This window comes from Ictalurus furcatus, chromosome 22, assembly GCF_023375685.1.
Source record: "Ictalurus furcatus strain D&B chromosome 22, Billie_1.0, whole genome shotgun sequence".
In the NCBI taxonomy this organism is placed as follows: domain Eukaryota; kingdom Metazoa; phylum Chordata; class Actinopteri; order Siluriformes; family Ictaluridae; genus Ictalurus; species Ictalurus furcatus.
The window spans coordinates 13,146,518-13,173,282 of NC_071276.1; the positions used below are offsets into that span (position 1 = coordinate 13,146,518).

The 26,765-nt window shown below is 36.8% G+C and overlaps 1 protein-coding gene across 6 annotated transcripts in view; it reads right to left on the reverse strand.

Annotated features, from left to right (window-relative positions):
* Window positions 1–26,765, reverse strand: part of slc4a4a (solute carrier family 4 member 4a) — a 66,473-nt gene that overhangs the window by 22,724 nt on the left and 16,984 nt on the right. For 2 of the 6 annotated variants that reach the window (XM_053653833.1, XM_053653834.1), the window contains 6 exons: window positions 25,604–25,750; window positions 21,432–21,461; window positions 12,389–12,524; window positions 8,218–8,378; window positions 6,350–6,529; window positions 1,871–1,947 (listed from right to left, as the gene is read on the reverse strand). In XM_053653833.1, coding sequence (XP_053509808.1) covers window positions 1,871–1,947; window positions 6,350–6,529; window positions 8,218–8,378; window positions 12,389–12,524; window positions 21,432–21,461; window positions 25,604–25,750 — 731 coding nt within the window. The remainder of the gene's footprint in view (window positions 1–1,870; window positions 1,948–6,349; window positions 6,530–8,217; window positions 8,379–12,388; window positions 12,525–21,431; window positions 21,462–25,603; window positions 25,751–26,765) is intronic. The other 4 variants (XM_053653837.1, XM_053653838.1, XM_053653835.1 and 1 more) reach the window with 3 other exon arrangements.

Below are 26,765 nucleotides of genomic sequence, written 5' to 3' on the forward strand. Positions count from 1 at the left end.
CTTCTTTTGCTTACACACAGCCTTTGAACTGGTGCCAAATCTTAAAATTTACAGGCTAAAGATAATTAATACCCCACAAACCCTACCCTGTCCACCCCGTAACACAAAGTACTGCTAGACAACTTATCTTTCATCATTGGCTCCAAAGTCACTGATCTCGACATTTTTGTGAGCTGTTAATTTAGTACTATGACAGGGTAAACTTTTAAACCTTTCTCTACCACTTTATCTACGCTTACAGTGACTTCAAAAGCCGATATGAATGTAACCCTTCAGTTGTTAATTGTCTAAATATAAAAATTTATTAATGCTGGTGTAATAAAATTCTGATTTGGCTTTCTTGCAACATCAAGACACATATAAATCCAGCAAAAGACTGCATTAACACTCTGCCATAACTGTCAGATTGAGCCGATATATTTACTACCTTGTTATTCATTGACAGGAGAACACTTCAGCAGAAACATTTCACCCTAACGCACAGAACAACTTACTGTCTAAGAAAGTTACTATCCGCTATTGTACCAAGTTGCAGCAGACGTGTGGCAACAGTGGAGCAACATAATATACAGGACAGTCAGATTTACTGCTCACTTTATTTCTCAAAGCCAAAACACATACTATAGTATAGAGTGCATTCAACACGTAAGGGGTTATAACCCATGACACTAAAGTAACTGAAGAGCATTACAGATACTATGCTAAGATAACAGACTTACACAGCTATGGAAAGGAAGTGTATATAGTATAGGTATTTATTAATAAATGGCACTAATCAGGCTGACAATAAGATTAAATACATAACAAAGTATGTATGCAGCAAAGAAAAAAAAAATCCATGCAGATCTCACACAGGCCATAGTCACATCTGCAGAAAATACTTTTCTGACATGATAATGATGACATCAGGGTGCTATGGAAAGCTGCCGCAGTTTTTAGGGTATCGCCATCTTTCTAACAGAGCTTACAGTCGTCAAAAACATGGACAAATAGGATTTGTAAATATGAAACATGGTATTTGGTATTAGGACTGCACAAAAAAAACCCGCTCGACTTGTTTCTCAATACAAATGGATTCAAGAAAGTTGTTGATTCGACAACATTTGCACTTGAATAACTACTACATAAAACATAGAGACACTATTCCTGCTTATTCACTGTATGACTATCAATCTACAGGAGGAAAAAGGGAGAAACATCATTGGAAATTATGCCATGACTGAATTTTTAAAAGTGACCAAATGCTTGTTTGCCAGGAAAATGAATAGATGTGCCCAGTCTGGCTAAATAAGCATTTAATCATATGCACTGTATAATAAATTCTTAGTTATTTATAAACTGAGTGACAAATGGTGGACTGCATACATATATATCATTTTTATGGTGGATTTGCACCAATAGTTGGCTTATGACTCACTAACAAGAGAAAAACAGAAATATTGTCTTGACTAATTATTTAACAAGATGTTTATATTGCTAGTGCATAGTGGTGAGGGTTGCCCCCCCCCCTCCCCAAGAAAGAACGATGGCTGTATAGCTGCTATAACGCAAGTCAGGAACTAACTTGTTTGGATTTTGTACCTTGTTAGATGAGGTGTTCAAAAATGTTTGCTTGATAGTTTATGTTCGAATCACATGTACATGTACATGGAGAAAGATAAACAAATGGGACAGATCAAGTCCTGAGTGCAATGTGAAGATGTACCTTAGACTTGCTAATTACCAACAAGGTGGCCTAAAGTTTTGTATAAAGCTGTTCCACAGCCTACTCGCCCATGAACATCATCACTCTGCTAATGTGTAAGCAGTTTTAAATATTAATTTAAACATGAAAATATGTGCGAAGGAGAATATTTAGAGATGGACATACCTGATCCTTTTCTGGTTTATCAGATATATCATTCATGCTGCTTGACTTCAGGTTTCGATGTGCAGTGGCGGGACTACCTGAGAAAAATAATCAGCCCTGATATGGTTAGCTCAGTAATCTCAGCTTGCAAATCAATGATAATTGGCACCAAATCAATGAGAAAGAGAGTTTAGCACAAACAGAGACAGTGACCCATTCCATTTAGCATGCATAACTGAAGAGAAGACCAGAAAGCAAATCCCAAGCTGGAGAGCGAAGTAATGCCGTGTCTGTCATGGACATCCCAATGAAGTGGAATTAGGGAACACCTCATAAGATGGACCATGCAACTCCAAACAGCCTCCTTTAAAGCTAAATACAGATGTGCAAGTTAACATGCATGACTTTACTTAGTAAGAACGTACACACTGGTCCACACTCTCTTCTCAAAATGTGAAACTCCTCACCATACATTGGACTTCAGGTTAAGATTGAATTTAATGTTTTGAATATTGGGAATACTTACTGGTGAGGTGGAATGTCCTGCAGATTAACCATTAAGCTATATGAACCCGACTAGTCTGCTATGCTGAGGGAACAAAAGAATCAGGGGGAAAAAACAGTAGCCCTGATACCACTGTGGGAATATTTACACAGTTAACAATGACTAATAATAAAATAAATAAATAAATAAACACAACAATGGCATGGGTGGCAGTTTGATGCAGAAAAAACAAAACCTGGCCTCACAAATATAATTCTTTTTAAATAGCGGGGCAAGAAATGCAGAGGGCAGATCTTTGTACTTTAACTTCCCAATCCAGTACTACTGATAAATACTGATCGAAATCTATGTTTGTAATAAGATGGGGCGATGGAAAATTCTGTGACTGAATGACTGGGCTGAAGATCAAAGACCAAACTGCAATATGACCTCCAATTATATAACAGACTATTGGAGGAGATAATTATGATATCAACAGACAACAAAGCCTCATTTTATGACTACTTGGTAGGAAACTTTAATGCCACAAGAACAATGAGGTTGAGTGGCTGGATCCAAATGGCACAAACACAAATCAGGACGGACAAACTTTAGTAGACAAACAGATGAGTTATTAAACACTTGTATCACTCCACAATGTAATAAAGCATGCATGCACAGGTAAGGACTCTAATGCGGGATCCTAGAGCAGTCACTAGACTTACTAAGCCATCCTGTGTTCGGACTTCCCGAGGCTCTCAGATCTTCCTCGGAGGTGGGAGCTGTTAGACAAGGCACTGAGCTCTCAAATGAACTACGAGCTTTTAGCAGCAGGGAACAGGGAGAAAGAATTGAAGCAAAGTGAAGAAAGGCACTGCAAAAAGCCAAAGAAGTGGTGTTAAGAGTAAGTTGAAAGAATATGAGAAAGTGGAGATGCATTTTTGTGAGATGCTTGAGTAACTTGTTTACTGGATTAATCATGATCTGAGCTTTCAATACATACTAATGAAGGTTCCAAAAGTGTTTGGGGCAATAATAAACATTGCGCAAAAAATGATTTTAAAGAAAAGAACACAATTCTTCCTAAAGATATATTCCCTCCCAAAATCTCCCATAGCAGTTAAGTTGAGTTGAGATCTGGTGCCTGTATATATAAATCATAGTATATGATTTACATCCTTTTCATATTGATCAAACTATTCAGTGCCCTGGGGATGTGGTCAGGGTCGTCCTGAAAAAGATCCCTCATACCACCATAGGCTAACGTTGATCAGTCAGAAGAAGTTTGTATGGATTTGCCGTAACACTTCCCTTTAAGGGGAAAATGGACCCAATCCATGCCAGCAAAATGGACGGACAACATAACAGAGCCATCATGTTTTTTATTTCCCTATAATTTTTCACAAGTCTGAATATGTAATACTGTAGGTCAACTTTCGTTAGGAGAGACCTTCTAAAGTAGGAATGATCAATGGAAACCAATAAATAGGTACGTCATAAGTTTACTGATATATTAGATCATAAAATTTTGTTTTACACAGCACTTAAGGAAATGTTTCATTAGAACAAGTACTTTGCCCAGGTCAAAGCCTCAATGAAAATGATTAGTATTACTAATCTAAAGCTAATAACTGACTGAGATTAACTCATACATAACAAGTTACAATCTCAACAACATTATAAACTTCTTATTGACTGGAGCATGTAAAACATTCATACTCAGAGAGAGAAAATTTAATTAACGTTTTACTCCAGAAGTATTTAACCTAATGCCCATCAGCCACATGTGTAGTGTGTAGATTATAAGACATTTCACTGAACAATAATTTCAGCATGGATTGTTTTGTTATTTTTGTTGTCATAAATGCATGTTTTTACTCACCGATAATGGATAACTACGGGCAGTTAAATTCCGTCAATAAAGATTGAAAATATGCAATATAACACATTTAAAAATACAGTTGTCATAACCGAACAATAAAGGTCTTAAGATAAAAAAAAAAATACATAAAAGAATGCTTTCCTAAAGCTGTTCTTGTGCAGTTTTAGCCAACTGTCCAACACTGGAACAATACAGAAAAAAGTTCTGGTTCAAAAAATATAACCACTAATTTTTCTCTCTGAAAAAGTAGTCACAACTATACAGGTGCATCTCAAAAAATTTTAATATCGTAGGGATGTTCTTTTTTTCCGTAATTTAATTTAAAAACTGGAACTTTCATATATTCTAGATTCATTACACATAAAGTGAAATATTGCAAGCCTTTTTTGTTGTAATCTTTATGATTACGGCTTATAGCTCATGGAAATCAAAAATCCAGTACCTCAAAATATTAGAATAAAGAATTTATAATACAAAAATGTCGAACTTCTGAAAAGTATGTTAATTTATGCACTCGATACTTTGTCAGGGCTCCTTTTGCATGAATTACTGCATTAGTGCGGCGTGGCATGGAGGCAATCAGCCTGTGGCACTGCTGAGGTGTTATGGAAATCCAGGTTGCTTTGATAGCAGCCTTCAGCTCATCTGTATCGTTGGGTCTGGTGTCTCTCATTTTCCTCTTGACAATACAGGTCAGGTGAGTTGGCTGACCAATCAAGCACAGTAATACCATGGTCAGCAAACTGGCACTGTGGGCAGGTACTAAGTCCTGCTGGAAAAGGAAATCATCATCTCCATAAAGCTTGTCAGCAGATGGAGGCATGAAGTGCTCTAAAATCTCCTGGTAGACGCTGGATCGACTCTCGACTTGAGAAAACACACTGGACCAACACCAGCAGATGACCTGGCACCCCAAATCATCACTGACTGTGGAAACTTCACACTGGACTTCAAGCAACTTGGATTCTGTGCCTCTCCACTCTTCCTCCAGACTCTGGATCCTTGATTTCCAAATGAAATGCAAATTTTACTTTCATCTTCCCAATGACTGTGGTTGTGTGTACTGAACCAGACTGAGAGATTAAATGCTCAGGAAACCTTTGCAGGTGTTTTGAGTTAATTCGCTGATTAGAGCTCTTCTCAGGTCAACATTTCTGTATTATAAATTCTTTATTCTCATATTTTGAGATACTGGATTTTTTATTTCCATGAGCTGTGAGCCGTAATCATCAAGAGTAAAACAAAAAAAGCTTGAAATATTTAATTTTATGTGTAAAGAATCTAGAATATGTGCTGGTTCCACTTTGAATTAAAGTACGGAAAAAATGAACTTTTCCACGATATTCACATTTTTTTGAGATGCACCTATATATAAAAAACTAATACAGATATAGAAATCTTTGAATGAAGTCTACATAAACATGTTTCACGTAAACCTTTACTGAAATTGCAACAACTGCCCTTAGATTTCCATTATACATGAATTTCAAGTAAACCGGTTTCTCTGTTTCTTTTGTTGAAGTTCTTGTCTGTGAGAATCCATACAGGATAGGCAGTGAATTGAGATTAGATTGAAAAACACTCGAGTATCCCTTTTAAACACTATTATAACAGGACGGAGTGAGTTGTTCTAATAATGTACTAAAGACATTATTCAACTGAGCAAAAATATAAATGTAAGGATGGACAATTTACAAGTTTAGAGTTTATTTAAGTTTAGTGAGCAGATTTCAGATATGCTCATTAGAAATGCTAAGCCTACTTCACACAGTGTTTAGATAAGACTTAAATTATGCCAATTAATAATAAACACTGGTATTAAAATTACATTAGCATGCTTAATTAAATGAAAGCATAATGATTGTTTCATTTATGGTGATTAGTGAATTAATCAACTCTGCACACTGGGATAATAAGGCTTAGTTGTGCAATCTAAAGGATTTAAGTAATTAACTACAGCATTCAAGTCTTTCAATTAAATCAGATCTAATGATTCATAATTTAGTTTTATTGTACTTTATGGGGATAAATCATATTATGATTGTAAAGAAGGAAAAGAAAATGCATAAAAAAGTGGAAAGGTAGAATAATGATTATGAAAAAAAGAACTGCACCAAACTGGCACCTGTATTACCATTATCCGTGTTGGAAAACATCCTACTTGCACTGGAGACCGTCTTGCCAATGTCGGCCAGGGAGCGTAGGTTGGATTTCTTGGTTTGGTGACGATGCTTCCTCAGCAAGGTATAGGTGACTTTATCCTTCAGGTCTGGCTTCAAAAGGCCGGTATCAATCTGATTGTCTGTAATCATCTCTGTAAAAGAAACAGAGAACAAGAATACAGCTTGCCTCATTTATTTCAATTCATATTCAGATGTTATGAATAGGTAATCTGAGCAGTGTTGCGCAGTAAAGAATTTTTTTGGCACAATCCCTTACACACCTGAAAGCTTTAGACTGAAGTCTCTTTTATTACATTAGGCGGTTTCTACAAGTAATTAGAGATCTATTATGGTGAAATTGTGAATGCTTAAGTATATATTGTCTTTTACTTTTTCATATAATATAATATAACATGCATTTTTTCCTAAGAATAAAATTAAATGAAAATTAAATAAACAGAAAAAATAAACAAAATAAATAAATAAACAACAATAATAAAAATTATTATTATTATTATTAGTAGTAGTAGTATTAGCATTAGTATTGTTGTTAAATATGAAATTCATCACATTTTTCTTTAAACCCAGAAAGACAGCACTGAATTTCTGGCTTGGACATTAGATTATCTAGTGGTTCTATTTTTCTAAAGCGGGTCAGAGGCCTGGGCACATGGCTGCAGCCCTCAGGGTTTTTTTCTGAATTGCACATTGCTTAATGGTTAAACTTCTATTCAGTTCACTTCAAAAGAAGGAGGACTATAAACTCAGCTGAGTTCAGCTTATCTGTATTCAAAAGCTCTACTGCAAATTAATTAAAGGACAGGGTCTGTTATCTCCATGGAGCCACTACTGATATTAACAATTTTAATTAAAAGATTCCTTTCACTAATCAAATAATTGATAATAGAAGAACAACATGCTGTTACAAGTTTCTTATTATTTACTGCCCCTTAATTTTTCAGGAAATATCTATTTGAAGATAATTGTACATGAACATGTTTCTTTTAACATGGTAGCCATTATGCATCTAGTTCAAAAGTAAAGACAAAAAAATTGTCACCAAATGGACAGTAGACACATTTAAAGTAACTGCATAAATTTGATTTACAAAGATTGTGCTCAGGCAGGGGATTCTGTGCAAAATGGGACTTAAACAAGGGTTTCTGTCCTGCATAGAGTTTTGCCCAACCTGGGGCTTTGCTCAACCAGGAGCTTTTGTCCAACATGGGGTTTTATCCAACCAGGGGTTTCTGCCCAACCATGGGCTTCTGCCCAACCAGGGGATTCTGCCCAACCAGGAGCTTCTGCCCAACCATGGGCTTCTGCCCAACCAGGGGATTCTGCCCAACCAGGAGCTTCTGGCCAACCAGGGGTTTCTGCCCAACCATGGGCTTCTGCCCAACCAGGGGATTCTGCCCAACCAGGAGCTTCTGCCCAACCATGGGCTTCTGCCCAACCAGGAGCTTCTGTCAAATTTGAGGGTCTGCCTAAAGAGTGACTTCTGCTTGACATGGGGCCCCTTTCCCCCAGGGGTTTCATCCCAACCCAGGGCTTCTGCTTTAACATTGGGCTACTACCAGCTTCAAGCTTAGCTTTAAGAATGGGGAGGAAGTAATATATTAGCTTTCTTCCTCTCTGGTTGGTAGCTGTTGTGTGATGGGGAGACCTAACTGGAGGGTGGGAATTGGCCAAGAAAAGATTAGGGAGAAAAAAAAGAGAGAGAGGTTTCAAGAACCAGAATGTCATCATATACAGTTATACTTCTCCAATGGCTCCTTGCAAAACCATTGACATCCTTTCAAATTCCTGAAAAAGTATTCACTAAAAAGGCTTTACTCACCCACAACCTGAGGCAGAGTGGAAGCTTCCAGATCCAGCATAATGGTGCCCTTCTCTATACACGTTCTGAGCTCAAACAGACTGTGCAAGGAGAGCGTCGCCACATGAGGCTTGCTCCAGCGCTCTCCACCTTTTTCCACCTTTTCTTCAAACTTGATCCACCTGGAAATATGCAGGAAAATGGAAGTCAAACACTGAACTGTGCACAAACAGCCCCAGTACTCCTAATAACACCATTCACATTTCCACTCTTAACACGCTCTACATGGATTATACATGCAATTGTTGAAGTTTTAACATCAGCTCCTCTGTTAGTTTATAATTACTCATGTATTTAAGAAACAAAACAAAAAAAGCTACAAGTTCTAGAGCACACCATGTTTATACTGACTCTTGCAATGGAAATCCCCATAGCTACACAGCATTGCATCTCATTATAAAAATCCTAAACCATTACATTTCTAAAAAGTTACAATGAAATGTAAAAATCACTCCAGAAGTTATATAATCATTCCAGAAGCTATATCTCGTGTTGGGAAAACCATTTTTGTTATATCTTTCAAAACCTGTTTCATTGAAATGAAAGACCTAAGTAACACTTTACATGTTTTGTGGCTCTACACAGGTCTTTGTGGATATCCTAAATTGCAGACGCTAAGTTCAAGGTAAATACCTGTTACATATAAACCTGCCAACCCAGTATACCAAACAAAATTATCATCTTCATGCAAGCTGCAAGCCTAGGAGCTTCACCAGCCCTATTTTTAATCTGTACTGCATTGGCTACCGAAGATACCTTCGAAGTTTTTAATACAAATTATGTCCTTGATGTTTATTTTATGCTTTCTGCATATGTGTGGCAGTAAAAGGCACATTTCAAAAGATGTTATATACTGTATATACAGGCTCACTGAAGCTGGACAACTGAAGATTGGAAAAAGGCTTGGAGACATTTTTAGAATCTTCAACTGTCCAGTTTCTGTGAGCCTGTGCCCACTATGGTCTCAGATTCCTGTTTTTGGCTGACAGGAGTGGAAACAGGTGTGGCCTGCTGTTGTAGCCCATCCAGCACTAAGTTCAACATGCTGTGTTGTCTGAGGTGCTTTTCTGTTCACCACGGCTGTAAAGAGTTGATATTTAAGTTATTTAAGCCTTCCTATCAGCTCAAACCATTCTGGCCATTCTCTTCTGACCTGTTTCATCAACGAGGCATTTCTGCCGGCAACTTGATGGATGTTTTTTGAATTTTTGCACAACTATGTATAAACTTTCTAGACTGTTGTTTGTGAAATTCCCAGACGATCAGCAATTTTGCAAATACTCAAACCAGCATGTCTGACTCCAACAATTATTCCACAATCTAAATCACTCAGATCACATTTCCCTCATTCTGATGTTTGACATTAACATTAACCGATGCTCTTGATCTGTATCTACATGGTTTTATGCATTGTGCTGCTGCCACATGATAGGCTGACTGGACAATTACATTAATGAGCAGGTGTACAGGTGCTCCTAATCGTAATTCTGATAGATAATTTTTCAAATTATTTTATTTGTCTTTTATTATTTACACTAATATTGTATGTCCTCATTAATTACACAATTACTACTGTACAGTGCAATACAATTGTGTAGTTTAATAGTAGTTATAGTTTTTATATATATTTATATATATATATATATATATATATATATATATATATATATATATATATATATACATACACATATTCTTAAACTGTTATAAAACAGTTAGCAGTGGTCCAAGACTTTGTATCCTACAGTAGCTGTTGAGTTACAAACACCGAGAGTGCTTGACAATGAAAAACCCAGTGACTCCATAATTGATGTGTGCTGAAAGACTCGTCTTTCACCAGAGACCACAGACCTGTGTATGGGACTACCTATTATGTCAAGGAAAACTACTGCTCTAGTTGTTTTCCTTGTTTAATGATTAATGAATTTAAGATATAGCCAACTATCATTAAATTAAAAAAAAAAACTGTCCTCTTAAAAAAAGCCATAATGTGTTGGTCAGTCTGAGTGGTACAACTTAGCATATTGGCACCAAACTGTCAATGGCGACGTGCCACAGACGCAAGATGTTTTATTCATGAGTTTATCAGTGCTTCAAATGTGCTGCTATACACAGTTTTTTAATGAGTAATTAATCTTCTGTCTGCAGATTTTTTTTTCCTTTCTCAGACTACAACCCCAATTCCGAAAATGTTGGGAAAGTATGGAAAATGCAAATGTACTATATGGAAAACACATTATTTTAGGTTTTACTTTTGAATTTAATTGATTTTTGAAAATATACACTCATTTCAAATCTGATGACTGCCACACACTCCAAAAAAAGTTTGGACAGTCTACTGTTTACCACTGTGTAACATCACCTTTTCTTTTAATAACACTTATTAAGTGTTTGGGCTCTGAGTGAAGACACCAGTTGGTTAAGTTCAGCAAGTGGAATTTCCCCCCATTCATCCATTATGCATTTCTTCATCTGCACAACTGTACGGGGCCTTTGTTGCCTTATTTTGCGCTTCATAATGCGCCACGCATTCTCAATCGGAGACAAGTCAGGACTGCAGGCAGGCCATGCTAGCACCCACACTCTGTTTACGCAACCATGCACTTGTAATCCGGGCAGAATGTGGTTTGGCATTTTCTTTAGAAAAGACGTCGTCTGGATGGCAGCATATGTTGCGCTAAAATGTGTACATATCTTTCTGCAGTAATGCTCTCACAGATGTGCAAGTTACCCATGACATGGGCACTGACACACCCCCATACCATGACAGATGCTGGCTTTTGGATCTGACGCTGATAACAGCTTGGATGGTCCTTTTCCTCTTTGGCCTGGAGAACATGACGGCTGTTTTGTCCAAAAACTATTTGAAATGTTGACTCGTCGGACCACAAAACACGATTCCACTGTGCTACTGTCCATCTCAGATAAGACCGAGCCAAGAGAAGTCTGCGGCGGTTCTGGACAGTGTTGATGTACGGCTTCTGCTTTGCATAGTAAAGCCTTAACTTGCATTTGTGGATGCAGCGGCTAATGGTGTTAATTAACAAAGGTTTACCAAAGTATTCCCGAGCCCGTCAGGATATCCATTACAGACTCATGACAGCTGTTAAGACAGTGACGCCTGAGGGATCGGCGATCATGTGCATTCGGAAGTGGTTTGCGGCCTTGCCCTTTACGCGCTGAGATTTGACCAGATTTCTTGAATCTTTTAATTATATTGTGAATTGAAGAAGGTGAAATGTCAAAAATCCGACCGATTTGTCTTTGGGAAATGTTGTTCTCAAAGTGTTGATTATTCGCTGAGGCATCTGTTGGCAGCCTCGACTCATCCTTGCTCTTGAAGGACTAGGCCTTTTTTGGAGGATCCTTATATACTATGATTAGACGATTGCCTCAACTGTTTCACATCACCTTCTTATTTCAACTTGTCAGGTCGCTATTAGTCCTAAATTGCCCCTGTCCCAACTTTTTGAATGTGTTGCATGCATCAATTTTTAAAAAAAAAAAAAAATTATCTTCAAAAAAACTATACAGTTCATTAGGGAAAACATAAAATACCTTGTCTTTATACATTTTTCATTTAAATACAAGTCCTCTTTGTTTTTATTAGCATTTTCCATACTGTCCCAACTTTTTCAAAATTGGGGTTTTAAGTCTCGATGTTTTGATGGGCAACTTGGGTCAACCTGTTCTTGCTAAATAAAAATATCTGTGTAAAACCTCAAAAATTTCACAAATATTTCAACACAAAAGTCACAGTACTAAAAGAAAAAAGCTTTGAAGGAAATGTTTCATCTTTTAACGCTGTGTGATGAGTAATTAATGAGTCATTAACATTCTACATATAGATTTTTCCTTTCTCTAATCAAATTCATAATGCTTTAATGGCCAAATTAGGTCAACCTGTTCTTGCTAAATAAAAAAATATGATGTTTAAAACATCAACATTTTCACAAATATTTGTGTGCTAAAAGGAAAAAAGCTTTATGGGAAATGTTTTATCTTTTAACACTGTGTTGTTAAAGATTGTATTATTTCTCATCTCTCATCTCATCTTCCCAACTTTTCATTAAACAGAAGTTTAGATACTTTAGATACTATTTAGATACTTCAGATATTTAGATACTCTTACCTGGCTGTTTCTTTCCATTCCATCTCCTGGCCATCCTCAGAGAGGAGTTCATCCAGCTCAGTGAAAAGCTGTGGAGGTGCTGGACCATCATCGTCCTCACCCAGGATGAAGCGAATACGTTCTGCTGCTGGAGAAACTGTGAGGGAGAAAATACTTTTGATCAGAGGTTGATGAGGATGTCTGAGGACCTGCAGCTCACCATGATCCCCTAAACCATTGGGAATGAATTTAACCTCAGGTTCTGAGTCAGGTGGTGGAGGCACTATCGCTTCATCAGTATCCTGCTCTGCACCACCATTCAGGTCAGTCACCATTTTCTGTTCCTCCTCTAGCTCACTTTTTTCCACATTATGATAGTCCGACATGTTCTCCGGGTCATTCTCAGATGTCTCCATCTCAAAACCCTGAAAAAAAGTTTTCCTCAAGTGACAGCTGTCTCTGACTTGGTGAAGATGGGTAAAAGAGGGATGGAGGTTCAAATAGCAATCCTCCAATCCCTAAGCTAAGTGCAGGTAGACCTTCATTAGAGTCTTCTGAGCTGTTTGCTGTCTTCTGTCCTCTATTAGAGCGCAATGACACCTAGGTAGTTAAAAAACGGGGTCCCCTCGTCCCCTGACTGCAATAGCCCACCCCTCTGGTGCTCCATCAGTACCCCCCTTTCCCATTGACCCACAAGTTCTGGCACTCTGCCCTCAGCCCCTTATTAACAATTAGGAAATGTTTCCTGAACGATTCATTCTGTACAAAAAGGCTTTGCTTTCATTCGCCTTTGTCCTATAATTTGAATATTAGTCAGGCATCATCGCTCACTAAAAATGCATGGCAACATTCAATACAGTGAAGATCAAAAATACAATAATGTGAGCGGCCTAAGCAAGGGGGAGGAATGAGAATGGGAAGGGTGACAAGCATTAGGTTGATTTTTCACAGCTAGGACAACCAACACTGACCGAAAAGTAAGTAGGTTTCCTATTTTTTAAGCTTCTTAACCAGCTACATGGATGTCTTCATGTGAATGTACAAAAAAATTCAGAACCAATACGTCAGTTATATAGTTGCTTGCTACAGGCTTCTGTCAAAAAATGATGCTAAAATAATCAAAATTTGACCAATTACATTAATTCATAATGCAACTGCTTTGTTCAATCGTTGATCTGCAACATTCTTCTCATACTGTAGGATTAAGAATGTTCTGGGTGGTACACTAGGACTAGGGATGTAACCAAATATGAATGTATTATTTGGATTGAGCAGTGCGTTCTAAACAGATAGAAATGCAGATATAAATAGGAGGTGCGTTATAAGGTTTTTTCATTTGTTTGTTTGGTTGTTTTTTAGAAAGCTTGTAAGAAAATTCACAGGGCATCTAGTTAAAACTAGAAGATGTCACGAGGGATGCAACAAAAATGTCGTGCAAGGTGGAGGTTTTTACTTTCCTGCAGGCACGAGCAAGTAATCAGATATGAAACTCATGGGATAAACAAATACACTGGCATTTCAACCTCTGTTTTTCCCCAAGTGCTTTGCAGTGTTTCCCAGGGGCATGGTAGTAGGCTATGGTTCATTTAAAAAATACAAAAAATTGTTCATTTAAAAAACCCTTCCCGTTTAGGTCACACCCACTTTTAAAAACAAATACAGATATGGATATTTTGAGCACTAAATACATGCAACTAGGATAGACTGGGACTAAGACAGATTTTGCTTATTCAAAGTCAGTGAACAATTTGGTTCTTGTACAGTTATGAAAAAAATTTATAATGTTCAGGTTGTTTGTAGCACTGAGAATTAGAATGCCTATGAAACACATAGTAATAATGTGTAATATGATTGTGTAATATAATATTAAAACAGAACAACGTTCCCAAGTGTGAGTCAAACCAAGGAAATCTTCAGTAAAGCCTTTTGTTGTTATTTTTAAATGTCTTTTCTTTATCTTTATCTTCCATGTTTGAGTCATTTCGATATTGCATTATATATAATCCTTTCTGAACACTTTTCCCTCATGTATGTAATGCAGTAATGCATGTAAAATAAGTATCTTCCCACTCGATCAAATTCTGTCACACCACTATCTCTCCTCTATCTTTATCAGCTGTTGCTGATATCTGCTGCAGCTTTAGTCATGTGACACACCATGACATTGTAGTTTAGATAAATGAAAATGTTAATCATATAGTAACATGCTGATGGTAAAATAATCCAAATTGTTTTGAATGTTGTCAAAAGAGTTTAGAAATGATTATGCAATTGCTTTGGACTGGAATAAATCACAGAACAGATGAACAAATGATACTATCTTCCAATGAATGATGGCAAACGTCTTTTAGAACTGTATTTGGACCACACATCAACAACCGTACAAGTGGTAGATTGGCAGGCTACTGCTGAAACATTCAGGCTTTTCAGCTTTTGATCAGCTATGCCTTTGAAATGTGATGCGATCTTCTCATCACGGACCTCAATGCTAAAACTGAAGCTAGTCTGAAAAGAGCTTAGAGGAATGTGTTTCACGCTATAGCTAGAAATCAATATGAACATTTATTTTTTAGCATTTTGCTTAATGACTCATTTTCTTATGCGAAGAAAAGAATTTCACTGTGCATGTGTATATGTGATCAGTAAACACTCATTATCATTATTTACTGATCACAGCAACTGAGTAGAAGGTAGACTCTGTTACAGCAAGATTCATTTAGGTCACTTAGTTGTTCCACAAAGTCCCCAAAGACTGTTCTCCTGAGCTGCATACAGACTATATTGCTATGGAGGCCGTGTACTGAGCCTTGGAAAGAAGTCGTCTCACCCAGTTGCTAAGCAAGGCTCCAATAGAGATGGGTTGAGAGGAGGGAGCAAAACGGAGATGAGTGTGTTGTTCAATATGGGCAACTGAGCAGTGAGAGCGAAGCACAAAAAGGAAGAGATGGGAATGAAAATCGCATCGTTCAAATGCATTTCAACGCTGCAGGCTTAGTCGCCAAGAGCCACAGGCCTGCACAAAGGGGACTTTGTCTGTGAAACCGGGGGCTCATGGGAAAAGAAGGGGAGGGAGAGAATGCCCACTGTCCAAAGTAGGGCTTAGTCAAGCTGCCACTCCAGTTGGAGAGTCTCAATCTCGCTAAACAACAATATCTACTATACAGTACATGGCTGCATTCGTCAGATATAGCATCAACACTCACAAAAAATGGCAGGAAATAGCCACCAATATTCTCATTTGCGTGTCAGATTTATTTATATATTTTTACATATTTCACAGTGAAACCTTTGTAAAGTTTACATCTAGTAAATACTGAGAATGTATTCTTCAAGGAATGTAACATGCTGACATCTGAGAATTCCCACATCTGAAAAATCCTGCATTGACGATAAAAGCAGAACACCATCGCTATGAGATTAGATTTAGGACAAAGTGGTGGAAGCTAGATTAGAGCTTTGATGTGAGTAATGATGTGATTAGTGTGAACATGATGTACTGATCCTCATCTTCAGTCCACAATTTATGCAACATGTTATGTTACAATTTCTAGTTACTAAAGAATGTCATGTACTTTTTAAATCTGTCTACAGATACATTTAAACATTTAAAGTTGTAGAACACCCATGAAATAGGTGGTTTCCTCTTATCACTGACATTATAACAGATATACACAGTCATCCCTGCACCAGCCTTTCTTTTTGTTTCCCCTCACTTTAATATGACCAAAAAATGCTGAAGTCCTGAAGACTTTTCCTTCTCAAAAAACATGAAGAAACAACCTTACTTCTTACTATTACAATGTACTCACACTGGATACTCCTTCCAAAAAAAATCTCTAAACTTCTCCATATCAATGATTAGACTTTTTTCTTTGATAAATACTAGCACAGTTTAATCTGTTATTATTAGTCATAGATTATGTGCAGCATTCACCATACCGAGGAAAAGCTATTTTATATATATATATATATATATATATATATATATATATATATACATATGTATGTATATGTATATGTTTTGGGTTTTTTTTTAATCCAGATCTGAACCAAACATACTTTGGCTCCACCATATTTATAATCCTGATGTGGAGTCTAACCATGGATAAACCCTACATAAATAAACAAGCGAGCATTGCAAATAAAAGATAACAGGACGTCTAGGTGTTTGGAAATGATCTCCATGTTGAAAACCCTGTTCCAGCTGTCTGTTAAAACACTGTACATCTCCTGGTTGGAAATAAATAGGACAAGGACACTGGCATTGTATCTTATTTGGCAACACAAGCTGCCTGGAAGCATGTGATTAGCTACATATCATGACACAAAGAGGACTTGAAATTCAATTCAGTGGTCTACATTCACTGTTTTCCCTGTGAGGAGTAAAATTAACAAAAAAAGAAAAAGAAAACAGCAATAGCAAACACACCGCATTGTTAAGATTTCAGCATTGAATTCTAGAGGTCAAATTACTTCAAGCTTTTTTGTACAAGAAAGATGGTTTTAGGGAGTCTAGGAACCAAAACCCAAGGTGTAAAACTGATCTTTACTCATTCTGATGTTCTGCTGATGTGTACACATAAAAAATTTCAGGGGGTAAAAAAAAAAAAAAAAGCAAAGAACTACCTTAGCATTACAAATGGGAAAATATTTTTAGCATAATATCTCAATAACAATTATGACATTTTGTTTTCCAAGTTTAGGTTCACATAAAACAAATTTGTACCCCAGAATGCTTTAACACATGAGATAAAACATCTTAAATAAAAAATATCCAGATGATTTTTAATACTTGTAATAATTTTGGGGTTTGATACTGACAACAAAGCTGCAGAGATTTGATCACATTTTTAGAAATAACATTCATGAGACAAATAAATCTGTATCAGTAAAACCTAGCTACAGTCCAGCTCTACTTAGTTTATCAGATTGTACAGGAATGTCATTACTATTAGACTATCAGTCCTGTCCTGGCCTTTCTGGTTTACATATAATATGTCCAGATGAATATACCACCAACAGCCTCATTGGTTTTTTAGATCTGTGTTTTTAAGTTCTGTGTGTACGATGGAAAAGGAAAGAACAGAAAACACATTTGAGGTGTCACATGCCTATGATCAGTGGCTTTTGTCTTTTGTTTGCAGCACAATGGCACTGCATTGAGACTGGCAATTGTTCTTTCAGCTCATGCCCACCCAGCTACTGCTTACTGCTTCCTAACAATGGTAAATACTCAAAGTCTGCATGAAATAGTGCAATAAAATTCCCCAACGCTAGGGTGTTAATGCGAGGCCTGGCTCTTAAAATGAACCACAATTGCTTGGTTGGTCATTCTACAGTTACCAGGCCAGAATGTTCTACTTTTGGGTGTACCCAAATATATTCCTCTCATTAATAGTAACTTTGGCCACTTCCTTCAGAACCCCTTTCACAACATAAAATAAAAATGAATCCAATTTCTAGTCCTGTAAATTCATTTATCATTTTAAGTTTCGGCTTGTAATGCTGCAGTCAATGCAGTCAAAATAAAATCACATCAACATTATTTACATCCAAATTACCTAAAGAAATAATAAACAATAATGCTACAGCAGGTTGTGTGAAATTTAAATCAGTTATTCAATGAACGGGTAAATCCTCAAAGCCATCTAATATTATGAATGCACATTCTAATGCATTATTGTTTCTATTGTTTGGTATTTCGCTAAAATGGGCCTCATTTATCACGCTAGATAAGAACAAATCATTCGTACGAGCATTTACACAAAGAAATTTGGTATTCATGAAAATCCTGAGCGTGTGCACATTTACACATAAGACGAACTAATGCATGGACTACTGCACTTTTATATCTGGATTACATTACTGAGTTTAAATGTAAAGATTTCTTATGTTTCTTACTTTTACAGCATTTAGCAGACGCCCTTATCCAGAGCAACTTAAAGAAGAGCTCTGGAGTCTCATCCTCATGCTAGCTCACTACATCAGAAACTAAGAGTACCATCAAGAACATTTTGTGAAAACCAGTTATTTGATATTACTGGCATTAATTAAAGTATATTTACAAAAAAAAGGAAAGAAAGAAAGAAAGAAAGCGAGCCAACACAAACTCATAAATTCAGACAAGTAAAACTAATCATTCAAATATGATAAAAGAAATGCTGTCCTATAAACATAGGGCAGACCGGTCTGTCCAGCTGATGGAAGATTTAGAGTTCGCTTATTATTCATATGACATATTATTAAATATTTTTATTGCAATAGAAGTGTCAAAATAATTCTACTTTCGATTTTATCATCATACAAGTCGGGTCAAAATATCTTCTACTTCTGTTTTTCAGCCTTTACCCTCATTGCTCAGTTTGGCGTCCCAGCTATCTGTGCACTTGAGCTTTTATGGAGTTTTGTGGGTGTCACTAAATGCAAACAAGGGAAAGGTCTTCAGAAAGTCTTTAGCTTTTTCTCTGTAACAAGACACGCTGCGTGTTTTGTCTTATTAACTTCGAGAAGGAAAATAAGAGCCTGGTGAGATGGTGACTGTTTATAGCTGCTATAGCATAAGTGATAACAGGAATGAATTTGTTTTGTGGAGTTTCCACAATATTTAACCTAAGAGATGCAAGAGTACAATGTGCCATTCTTTAATAAATAAATAAAGAAGTTAGCATTGACAAACTGCTGTGGTAAAAGAGGAATAATCCACATTGGGATCATGACACAACCCTGTTGTTAATTATTTACCTATAAAAGCACTCCCCATTGTGTGCATCCTGTGCAGCAATTACTTGGAATAATTCACCAAAATAAAATCCAAGTGAAAGCTCTAATAACGTCAAAACCTTTATTATCTCAACTCTCTTTCACAGAATAAATAATTAAGTAGATTTACCAATGCTAATATACATATATAATTAACTATCAGACACCACCATAGTAACAGTAAAGTTCTAAAGTATAAAGTTTAGTACAGGTTATGACTAAATTAGGCCTGTGACCTGATCTTCCTGTACTGAACCATTTTAGATAAAGAGAACATTTTAAAATATAGTCTGGGTTTGAGATACTGAGGCATTCTGTCCTTCTAGCTAGACACGGTACACAATGGAGCAGCTGTAGGATGCGGAAGAAGGTAAGATTATCTAATTACAACCTGTGGTTAGAAGTATGGACTGCTTTAAAGAGGATTAACTCGGGCTAAATGCAAGTGACACACTTTAAACAAAAGCAAGACTACAGAAAACTTGGGCACATGTAAGACAACTTGATCCAGCGGCTTTTATGCTATTAACTATTATATTATTATTCGATGCATCAAAGTGGAAAAGCAACAAAATGACTGAAGGGAAACTGTGAAAACAGAAAAAAGGACAAAAGTGCTATGGTTTTCATGTTTTCATGAATCTCAGCTCTCACTCCATTCGGCAGCTGGCTTTAGGTCACAAGTGTCTTGAGCAACATTGAAGGAAAGCTTACATTTATTGCACAACATTATGATGTTAAACTTGCTAAATATATGTCAACACTTTCTGTGAAATACAGAGTTCTGCATCACACTGACTGGTTAATCTTTATTCCCATATAAACCAGAGCCTTGTATATGTCGGACTTCATCCTCTGATTATTGAGGGATGCTTGTTAATGGTTAATTAACATTAATGTTAGCTCACACTGCTGATATGTGCTTAAACTGTATGCAATAACAGCCTCATACTGTACTTTGTGCACTTTATGTTGTAACTGCACAAAAAATAAGATGCACGAGCACCATAAATACAATATCACAGCACACCACATATATCCTGGAGTTATTTTACAAAGCAATTACAGCTTATTACTACGGCTCACAAACCTCACCCTAGGAACATGAGCCATGGTTTATAAACTACTTTCTTCAATGTTCAATGAACTTGAATCTTATTTTACTAGCTTGTGGTTACGTTATTGTGAAATTGACTCATTTAAAAATAATGTCCTCATGTAATTATGTGATTAAATGTCTACAATATAGCTTAAGAAATCCTTTTTTATAATAAAGCTATAGTAAGTTATCTCATTTTTGTGAGTTTTAGAATAGAGATGAAACATGATCTACTGTACCACACCAAGTGAGAGACAGAGAGAGAGAGAGAGAGAGGAGAGAGAGGAGAGAGAGAACGAGAGAGAAGAGAGAGAGAAAGTGAGAGAAAAGAGAGAGAGGAGAGAGAAAGAGAGAAGAGAGAGACGAGAGAGAAGAGAGAGAAAGAGAAGAGAGAGAGAAGAGAGAATAGAGGCTAATGAGAGAACTGTTTGCAGTTGTTATAATGTAAGTGATAACAGGAAATATATTGTCTTGTGTACGTTCCATAACATTAAATCTAACTATAAAGAATTACAAAACATGACATGCCATTCATTACTAAATTTAAAATGGTTATTGTTGGAAAAGTCACTGTGTTTAAAGAGGAAGAAAATGCTTCAGCTATGTGGGGGCAAACTGTCCAAAAAGAAATGCCATGGCCACAAATCATCATTTTTTCCTGAAAGACTTTGTTGGCTAAGTTTAACAAACACTCTGGTTCATCTGCTTAAAAATGTCTAAAACCTTGCTAGCTAAGTGTTATTTATGTTATGGTTTGAGCACTTTGTTGGATAACTGCTTGCCATAGCAAAATAGCCATACGTCTAATCAATCAGGTTTGTAATTGGATACCGTCTGTCAAAATGTCAGAAGATCAGGAAAATCAACAAACGATGTACTATAGCAACTAATATTTAAAATAGTTTCAAAACAGAGACTGAGAATAATGTTTGAAATAATAAATTATCCAAATAGGCTGAGCTATTTGCTTATAAACAGAAGCAAATCAAAATAAATTTAGCATTTACCAACTGTTTACTGTAAATTCATATGGAAAATATACATTATAAGAATCATGATTCCATTAGATAATCCTGATCGACTTAAATAAGTGGAATTAGGTAAATGTGTAATGAATGTGACAGGCATAAATAATTATATGTCTCTTGGGGAGAAGGTTTAATAATTTAGCTTTTTTTCCCTCTATATAAATAAAAATGAGCTTACCTGGGAAAGAACTGCTCCCCCATGCGCTATCTATAATTAAAAGAAAACACACACACACATATACAAAATTTTACATGTAAAAATGACTACATGTGTTAAAATCTTCCCCTGGAGCAGAAAATTGTTTATTTTAAAGTTCAGCTGTCAATATCATTGACATGTTCATGAACAGTGGAAACGATTTAAGTAAAAACACTGAGCAGAACCTCTGATATTCTGTGATGAAGGTAGAAAAAGGTAACAAAATGATTTATAAAAATGTTAAAAAGTTCCTACATGAATTTCTGGTCATTGAATATCGCATGAGACGATGCCGAAACACTGAAAACGCCGGAGAGAAACTGCCGCCCGATATGCTACTTTGAAGGATTGAAGGATCTACGTACTATGTCAGTACATGAATCCTGTTCACATCTCTTGAAATCCTGCTTTTCAGTGGAATGTGTTGGTCTCAGACCAGAGGATTTTCCCACACCATGAACAGCTTTCAGTGATACCTGCTTATGTTATTGGATACATATAAATCCTCTACTGGGACTCAGTTACAATAGCAGCCTTTTCTTAAAGGAAAGAAAAAGAATGAATTCAGAAGGTTTTCCCTTTGTGCTTAGAACAACAGCAAATGTGTGTGACTTCTTATTGGAATCAGGACCACCCAAAGGGCAGCTTGTCTTTGGTTCATTTTTGTGTATGCAGAGCTTACAAAATAATAGTAAACCTACTGTAATAAAAAAAAAATCGATATACAGTACTGTGTAAAAGTCTTAGGCACATGCAAAGAAATGCTGTAGTGCAAAGATGACTTCAAAAATAATAAAGTTAAATGTTTCTACATTATAAAAAATACTATAAAGATCAGTAAACAGTAGTCAGTTAAACAAAGTTAATATTTATGTGGCAATAGTTTGTTTTTGTTTTTTTATTGTAGTCTCAGTTGCAATCTGAAATGAGCTGTAAGTTTTATTGAGCATCTTGCAGAACCAGCCACAGTTCTTCTGTCGCTTCTTATTTTTGCAGCAAAACCCAGCAGCCTTCATTGTGTTTTTTTTTGTCTGAAAAGTGGTCTCTTATGTAATATGCTGCTTTCTTTAATGACATACAAAATTTTACTGTAACATTTAATTTTGTGCTGGAAAACGAATGTTTGGAAATGTTTTTGTACTTACTTGATAATGTAGAAGTCATAAAATATAAATATATAACAAAGTTTGTACTTAAAAAAATAGGGTGCATAAGGCTTTGCACAGTACTGTAAATTGACCAAAATATAACACATCTTTATGCATAAAAGTTGCAACTAGCATCAGTCATCACATAAATACCAATTCTAAACAATATTCTTAGTTCATTGTTGTACTAGCTAAATCCACTGACATTATTCTCCAGACTCTTACAAAAACAAAATTTATATCATTTTTAAAGGTTTAACTCCTATTCAATATCTTAGAAAAGAAAGACTTTCTCTGTACTTTACAATTTTAGTTTTTTGTTTTTATATCTTTCATTTTTTATTATTCTTGTCATTTCAGTTGGTAATTTCTACAATTCAAATTGCATCTGAGGTTCAGACTTCCCCAGTGTGACCTCTTGTCATTTTGCAATAGCAAAATATAACACTGGTAACAGCATACCATAACCAGGATGGGGAAGAAAAGGAGTAGAATTGGGATGGACTGATGACACGAGGGCATTTCTAACTTGCAACACATACATAAACCCAGAAGTCAAATTAAAACGGACATCTTTTAAACTCTCCCGTATCCTACAATGCTTTCAAGAAGCACCAACTACACACTATTCCCAGTTTAGGCAGATTTACTACTTATTTTGTCATGGCTTTTAATAGGAAATGGTTGATAATCACAAACAAGCATCCGGATTGCAGATAACAATCAGGAAGCAATCCATCTAAAGACAAAAGTTCAACTGTGTACACAGAGGCTTTATACCACAGAGGGTCAGTGGCAAGAATCCAGCCCATTGTCACTGCTCCGTTTGTGCTGATCTTCTCTGTTACAATATCATTTTCCTAGCAAAAATCTCTCGCATGGACACACATACCAGAGTCCTGGTGAACTCAGAGACATACAGAACATAGCACCTAGGCCTGGGAGCTCCATCCATCCATCCATTTTCCATACCGCTTATCCTACACAGGGTCGCAGAAAGCCTGAGCCTATCCCAGAGGATTTGGGCACAAGGCAGGGGACATCCTGGACACATACTACGGACAATTTAGAAATGCCAATCAGCCTACAAGATGTCTTTGGAGTGGGGGAGGAAACTGGAGTACACTGAGGAAACCCTCGAAGCACAGAGAGAACACACGAACTCCGTGCACACAGGGCTGAGGCAGATGGCTGGGCAATATGACAATAAAATATTGATGTCATGATAAATTCCATCACAACACACTTGTCTGAGATACTGAAGATACTGTAAAAAATTGTATAATTTTTTTTCGACTGGATGCAGCTGATATGTTCTAATAATTAAAAACGGTTAAATGTTAAAAACAAATTTCACTTTTTCAGTGTTAAATATGTTTTTCATTTTATTGAATAAAACTGCTATTTTTATAAATATTTTTTAAAAATATATATATATAATTTTGTGGACATTAAATAAATCAATGAATAATTTTCTGCAGATTTGGGCCAAGGCACATCATGTGACATCATCACAACACGCATTCTGCCAAAGCCCTCTTCAATTCGCGTGCGTTGAACTTGAGTGACAAGTCTTGTCCACAGTGATGACAGACAAACATCACTGTTAAAGACCGTGCAAAACAATTTCATGCAATTGCAATTTTTCCAATTCAAATAGTTTTCTGGATTAAAAAAACTCAGCAATCAAGCATTTTGGCCTCAAGAATCGCAAAAAAACTGCAAAATCCTGTACGGACTGTCTTATGATTTTTTTTTAATGCAACACTACTGCATTGCTGGCAGTTTCTGAGAAACCTATATACTGTATATCATTCTACATATCGTGTATGGTAGAAATGCCTTCGCGAATTGTGATCTGACATTTTGTTATATCGCCCACCCCCTATAGCACCTTACTAGATCTCAAGCAAACCCCTTAGACAGATGAGTGAGGAACAGAGTTTCTCTACAGTCCATTTCCATCTACAGTCCTTTCTAAAACTGCTGATGACTTTCAAATATTTGACTGATGCTTCCTCTTTCTCTCTGTCTCCTTCTATTTCTATCATGTTCATTCCCCCCCCTCATCTCCTCTCTCCTCCTCATCCTTTATCCCCTAGAGCCATCATTACCATGTTTTGATCGTAATGACAGAAATGCCTCGTCAACTCTCCCGCTCTCTCCAGCTCTCTCTCTCTCCACACACACACACACACACACATTGAGACTTCATGCTGTGACTCACATCAGGCAATTAGAGCCCAGTTAGAATAGGCCATTACTTACAGCTGTTTATTCCAACACTCTGATATACAGACTGGATATTGGCTCTGACTAGCAGTCAGCAGTGTCCTATAGACACTGACACTATGAGCTGACAGCTCTTACTGAGTGGTTTGTGAATGCGCTGTGTGTGTGTGTGTGTGTGTGTGTGTGTTTAAAAGCAAGAGAGCACTTAACTATAGGAGAACTAGGTGCTGATGTGAGCTGACAGTGCTTACTGAGCAATCTGAAGATGATTTGTGTCGTAGTGTGTGTGTGTGTGTGTGTGTGTGTGTGTGTGTGTGTGTGTGTGTGTGTGTATGTGTGCACTCATGTAGGTATGTACCTCTGTATGGTGACCAAATGTCCTTGTAATAAAAAGAATACGTGGCAGTTTTGATCTTGTCAAGACATTAATCTTGTTCTCATGAGGGTTTTTTTAAATTGTTTAAATAACTATAAATTTAAATGAGTTTAAAGAAAATATTTAAATAAATATTCTGCATACCATGGCAACAGACACGTGCACACTTAGTCATTTAGGACATCAGTATCAGATCATTATTGAGCATTGGTCAGTACATAGAGCTCCGATATTGAAATTGTATTGAAAATGGAGAAATAATGAGACTGATGAATCCCAAAAATGACCTCTATGAGATAGAACATGATGGGTGACATTAACATTATTGTGCTACACAACTGTGTGTGTGAGTGTGTGTGAGAAGTGAACTGAGTGCTAATGTGACCAGAACTTACCGATCGGGTTGAGGATGCTGCTGCTCATCTCCTCTGTGTGCTCCGTCACCTTTTCCTTCCTCTCCTTGTGGCTGGTGCGCCGGCGATGGCGTCTCCGTCGTCTGTAGCTCTTAGGTACATGCACGCCAATGTAGATGGTGTGGTGGCCTGTGAGAGACATGAGGAGGAAAATAAGCCTTAGGGTTGAGTTAACTTTGCCAAAAGCAAGGGATCACAAAAATATCTGTTAAACAGTAGAGCAAGCATCACACTGCACATGTTGCTCTCTACCAGTTAAAATCTTATTTTGACAGTATTCTTGAGAAAATAGTTTCAGGCCATTTGAGAAGAGACACCATGCCACAGAGTCCATGTATGCTTACTCTAACCGTCAGTAATATACTGTATGTCCTATTGTCCCAAGCAGTACAATTGTAAAAGGTGGTTTTATGTACACATATCTTACTTTCATTATTACCTTTTTATTAATGTTCCACATCTATTTTGCGTTCTTTTGTTTGGTGTATCATTTATATAAAGAAAAACATGGCTCTTCCTGATGGAAGTTCAACCATATGTCTAAGTAAGAGACGGAAATCATGTGATTGGGATCAAAAGGACGTCGATCGTAAACAAAGCATTTTGGAGGAAAAACTTCTTTGGTTCATTTTGATCCAAACAGGACATAAGGATCCATCGTGGATAGCACAAACCACAATTAACATTTCTTAACAAACATAGAGGGCTTTGAATTATCCCGCTGAACTGAATACATCAAATGTCCTCCATATTACCCTCTACATAATGAAGCTTTCAAATTTAAAGTACTGGCCAAGGATCAGATCGGCAGGATCTGCTCCAGAGCTCCACAGATGTTCTCAGCATGAAAAAAACACACATATAATATAACAAAAACAGTTTACAGCCTTGTATCATGACGATAACCAATTCTAAAAGAGGAAATGACGTACGAGACCTTGAGGTCAGCAGCTGAGTGTCAATTGTTTCCTCATGGTCCACTGGGAGAGCCATTTGGTGTTCTGACCAAAGTGAGGATGTAAATAAATGCCAACTACTTCCTTCACACAACATATACAGGAAATGGCTTCGTCATTCATGAAGACATCCTCACAAAAAGGGCCTCTGGCTGACCGTCTAAGCAAATATTTTGACTGTGGAGAGG